The sequence below is a fragment of the Ixodes scapularis genome, unplaced genomic scaffold (genome assembly GCF_016920785.2).
Source record: "Ixodes scapularis isolate PalLabHiFi unplaced genomic scaffold, ASM1692078v2 PGA_scaffold9__187_contigs__length_104089568, whole genome shotgun sequence".
Lineage (NCBI taxonomy): Eukaryota > Metazoa > Arthropoda > Arachnida > Ixodida > Ixodidae > Ixodes > Ixodes scapularis.
This window is the reverse complement of record NW_024609884.1, coordinates 51896171-51900377: the sequence shown is the minus strand read 5'-3', so window position 1 is coordinate 51900377 and position 4207 is coordinate 51896171. Positions and strand designations below refer to the sequence as shown.

Here is a 4207-nt window from a genome sequence, read left to right as displayed (position 1 = left end):
TGGTAGCGTCGGCTGCGTCCTAACTTAAGGATAAAGAAATGTATAGTTGCGGTTGCAATCATCCCTGGCCACCAGAATGGATGTGAACATTCTGAGCGTGTATGGCACCCGATTTCTGCGTCGGAATGCGGCTTCTGTCCCACTCATTGTTTCGCCGGTCGTACGGGTTCGGGTTTGGGTCCAGTCACATGCTACGCACTACAAGTATGGCGACCGCCGCAATGTTGCGTTTCCCGGCTTGGTTTTAGAGCGCAGCTCTTAAGCGCCCGTTTTCGGCTTGAGCGGCGACGCCGTCGCCGTCGGCGTAACCGCGCGTTGCATTATGGGACGTTTGCCATCATGACGTCCCACGTGACGTCACGAGGGCAAAATTTTTCCGCTAAATTAGGTGGGAAATTTTTCCGCTAACTCTGGCGGGAAAGTTTTACCCTCGTGATGTCGCACGTGACGCCACTCAACTCGCTAAATTTTACCATAGTGACGTAAGACGTGACGTTACGTCTCACGTCACCCTCCGAACCGAGCCCTCCCCTCCTCCTCCGCAAGAGCTGCGCTCTAATTCGGCATTACAAAGAACTGTAAACGTCTCTCATTTTTTTTTTCTTTTAATATTCCTTAAGCTCAATGACAGGCGCTTTAAAATTATGGAGCGATAGACAGCTGATTTCACGTTGGTTGCTACTAAATCCTTAAACAAAACGAAAAAAAAAAAAAAAACCTCGAAATTACTGCGCAGTTTGTCGTTGAACTTCAGTATTTTGCACCGTCTTATAATTGGTAACCATTTCTTTATTGAACTGCTTGGGAAACTTCTGCGCGAATTCTCGGGATATATTTTTTTTTCGACGTCCATGAAGATATCTATCACATTTGAAACCAATTCGCATAATTTTCTGACCTGTCTACTTGTCGCGAGCGAGCCTCCTGCGACCGACCAACGACTTGTGTTGTAGCAGTGCTGCAATACAAACGCTTCTCTCTTCCTATGCGGTGAGCAAGTCGTCTACATCTTGCACAGGGGTTGCGATGACGTCAGAACACTAAGCTCTTATTGCCTGATTGAAAACAAAAAAATAGTGGGTAGACCTCATGGCATCTAGCATTGAGGTCTACCCATGCATCCTTCCAATCAAAGCCAATCAAGACTCGGCGTCCTTCTGACGTCATCGTAACCCCTGCGAAAGAAGCAGACGACTTGCTCTCCGCATAGGGTGATAAACGTAATACGTGTGCAAACATAACAAGACCCTTAGTAACTATATTTGCCGTTCAGCACCTAATATATCACTTTCGTTGGGCGCGCATTACCCCCTGCGTGCATACCTGATAACAGATGCGTGCCGCCTGCTTCGTAGGTTACAAACCTACCTACTGACGCGAGTGTGGGTTACGTCAACGCAATTGTGAATAGTCCGAGTCTGCGAACTAGAATTTTCACGTCATCACAGTGAGATCGAGCGAACCCGTCGATTGGCCACGAGTGCTGCGTCAGTGCTCGGCTGAGACTCGTGTCCAATCAACGCGTTGATTGGGCACGAGCTCGGGGAACGGGCTCGGGTTCAATTGCCGAGTTGGCGCTATCGGACTGCGATGAGGTTCTATGGAGGTAGAAGACGTCGTTTTGTAGGCCTGGACTGTTCTAGGTAGGGTGGGCCAGAGATGCTATCGCATTTAAAAATAATGGCGCTACTCATCGGATGGTGACCAACTGCACTCAATCATTCATTGCCCACCGCAAACAACGAAGCGGACGAATGCCGGACGCGTTCTCCAGTCGAGACGATGTTCCTCCCTGGCTCGCTCACATTGAGAGGACTCGAGTAGGCGCCACACGTACCGAGTGATGCATAGCAAAATGAGGAAGCTGCGAGGAGATAAGGTTGGAACAGTGAGCACGACATTAAATCGCTAAAAGGTCGTCGAGTGGGGGTCGCGACGTGATTCGGGGAGCCAAAGAACGCGCGCACGACGTGCCCCCCCGCTCCACCCGGAAGCCGCGTCTCTCAGAACCAAGTTTCCTCCTCGCATCGATCCCCTACGCAAATGACCCCACGGCGCGAGCCGAGGAAGCAATTTGTCCTCGAACACGTGTGCTCCGACATTCCAGGAAGCGAAACGAACGGCGACGCGTTTTTGGGCCGGGGCCTGTCGTCGGGATTTGGATGGCTCGGAAAATGTCTCTCTCGTTATTTCACCTTTTTGTTATCCTTTCTTTCTTTTTTTTTGCAGGGATAATTAGCGACTCCGGTTGCTTATTTATGTAGACGCGCGCTGCCAGGCAGCAGGTAAATTTCGGATGTTTTATCTTTTTTGTTAGCGCCATGTGAATGAAATTTGTAAACCTTGGACCGTTAAACATGTCGCGTCTTTATCAGCGTAAGTACGTGTGTCTTGCGGCTAATTTGGTTAATTTGCTTACCAACGCACAATGAAAACCGTGTTTTTAACAAAATATGGTCTGAACAAATAGTAAAAGACAAACTCGATCTTTTGATCCAATTCTCCCCGCCTCCCCTGATGTTGGCCACACTCACCGCCACAGCCGATTTATCCCGAAATCATTATATATATATATATATATATATATATATATATATATATACAACTACGCAAATTAATAAACTTCTTCGATTCCATCTGAATGACCGGTCGTACCTGGATGTGGTCGTATAATCACTGCTGCTTTGTGCACGTTCAGCCCCCATGTTAGCAGTCGTATCGCACTGACCATATTGTCTGTATACGGCGGGGACAACCGTTTCGAGCGCAACCTAAATCTGTCAGATGGCGCCCGCCCCACAAGCCTCGCCATAGTTGCCCTTACGTTCACGTGGATGACATTGCGGAAACTGTCAAGGTGTAGTAGGCACGACACAGTTAGCACGGCTTTTTTTTTTTTTTTCTTTTTCCCCCTTAAACACAAAAAGCAGCTCATCAGAGCTATTAGTGTGCAATAAAGTGCTGCTCATTCGTGGCTTCGCACTTAAGCGGCGAAATCTGACGCTCTTCAATTCCATGCCTCTATGGTTTGTAAAATTCGAAACATGCGCCAGTGGAGTATTCGTGCTAACAGTGTCGTGCAGCATACATCAACGCACCCTGGCGAAATCAAGGTAGGCCGACTCAGTTGTCAAATCGGGCACCATGACAGAACAGCACACGACAAAACAGCACGCGACAGAACAGCACGCGTCAAAACAGCACAGCGTCAAAACAGCACGCGACAGAACAGCACGCGTCAAAACAGCACAGTTTCAAAACAGCACAGCGTCAAAACAGCTCAGCGTCAAAACTGCAGGGCGACAAAACATCACGCGTCAAAATAGCCCGCGACAAAACAGCACGCGACAGAACAGCACGCGTCAAAACACCACAGCGTCAAAACGGCGCAGCGTCAAAACGGCACAGCGTCAAAACGGCACAGCGTCAAAACGGCACAGCGACAGAAGAGCACGTGCCAAAACAGCACTGTATCAAAACAGCACAGCGTCAAAACAGCACAGCGACAAAACAGCACAGCGTCAAAAGGGCACAGCGACAAAAGAGAACGGCGTCAAAACAGCACCGCGACAAAACAGGACATTGACAATATAGCTAGGGTTTGGCGTTTTTGGTTTGTGTTCGTTTGAAATTCGGTGCACTTTTTTTTTCGGTTTTTATTCCAAACATACGTTTTCGGTTTATTGCGGTGAATATTTGTAGACTCATAAACTTCTCAGTTCTTTTCGGTTTGTTGACGAAAATCAGTATACTGAGGAAAATGCAATAATTTAAAAGCGTTTGTGTAAAATGTATACTGAGTGAACCAGGTAGGGTTTTCTTATTTGTTGCTGTCTGTGGCAGCCGACTCGACCTGTTTTGCTAGACGCACTGGGGTTTTATCGTGATCTGACATTATCTTCGTATTCTCGTATTTATACACAGGATCACTTCGATCGGAGAGGCCAACATCAAAATGCAGAAATTTGCAAGCATTGTACTCGGTCCGTTTTTCCCCCCTTTGCACGACTGCGAGAGGTGATAAATTCGCGGCGACCACAGAAATGGCAATAAACCACACGTATTTATGCCCTCCTCTAATACATGGAAGCTAGGGGTGTTAAAAAAAATTCATTGTTCAGTTTACGATTAAACTCTTTTCTTTGAACAAAGAACTTGGCACACAAATCCCTATCAGGTGAAAAACCCAGATTTCGTCCTGAAGACC

At 47.5% G+C, this 4207-nt stretch overlaps 1 protein-coding gene across 1 annotated transcript in view; it reads left to right on the top strand.

Annotated features, from left to right (window-relative positions):
• Positions 1–2357: 2357 nt before the first annotated feature.
• The window catches only part of LOC8037678 (homeobox protein Nkx-6.2), a 95414-nt gene continuing 93564 nt past the window's right edge, over positions 2358–4207 (top strand). The window contains exon 1 of the mRNA XM_042287414.1: positions 2358–2376. Within this exon, the coding sequence (XP_042143348.1) occupies positions 2358–2376 (19 nt within the window). The remainder of the gene's footprint in view (positions 2377–4207) is intronic.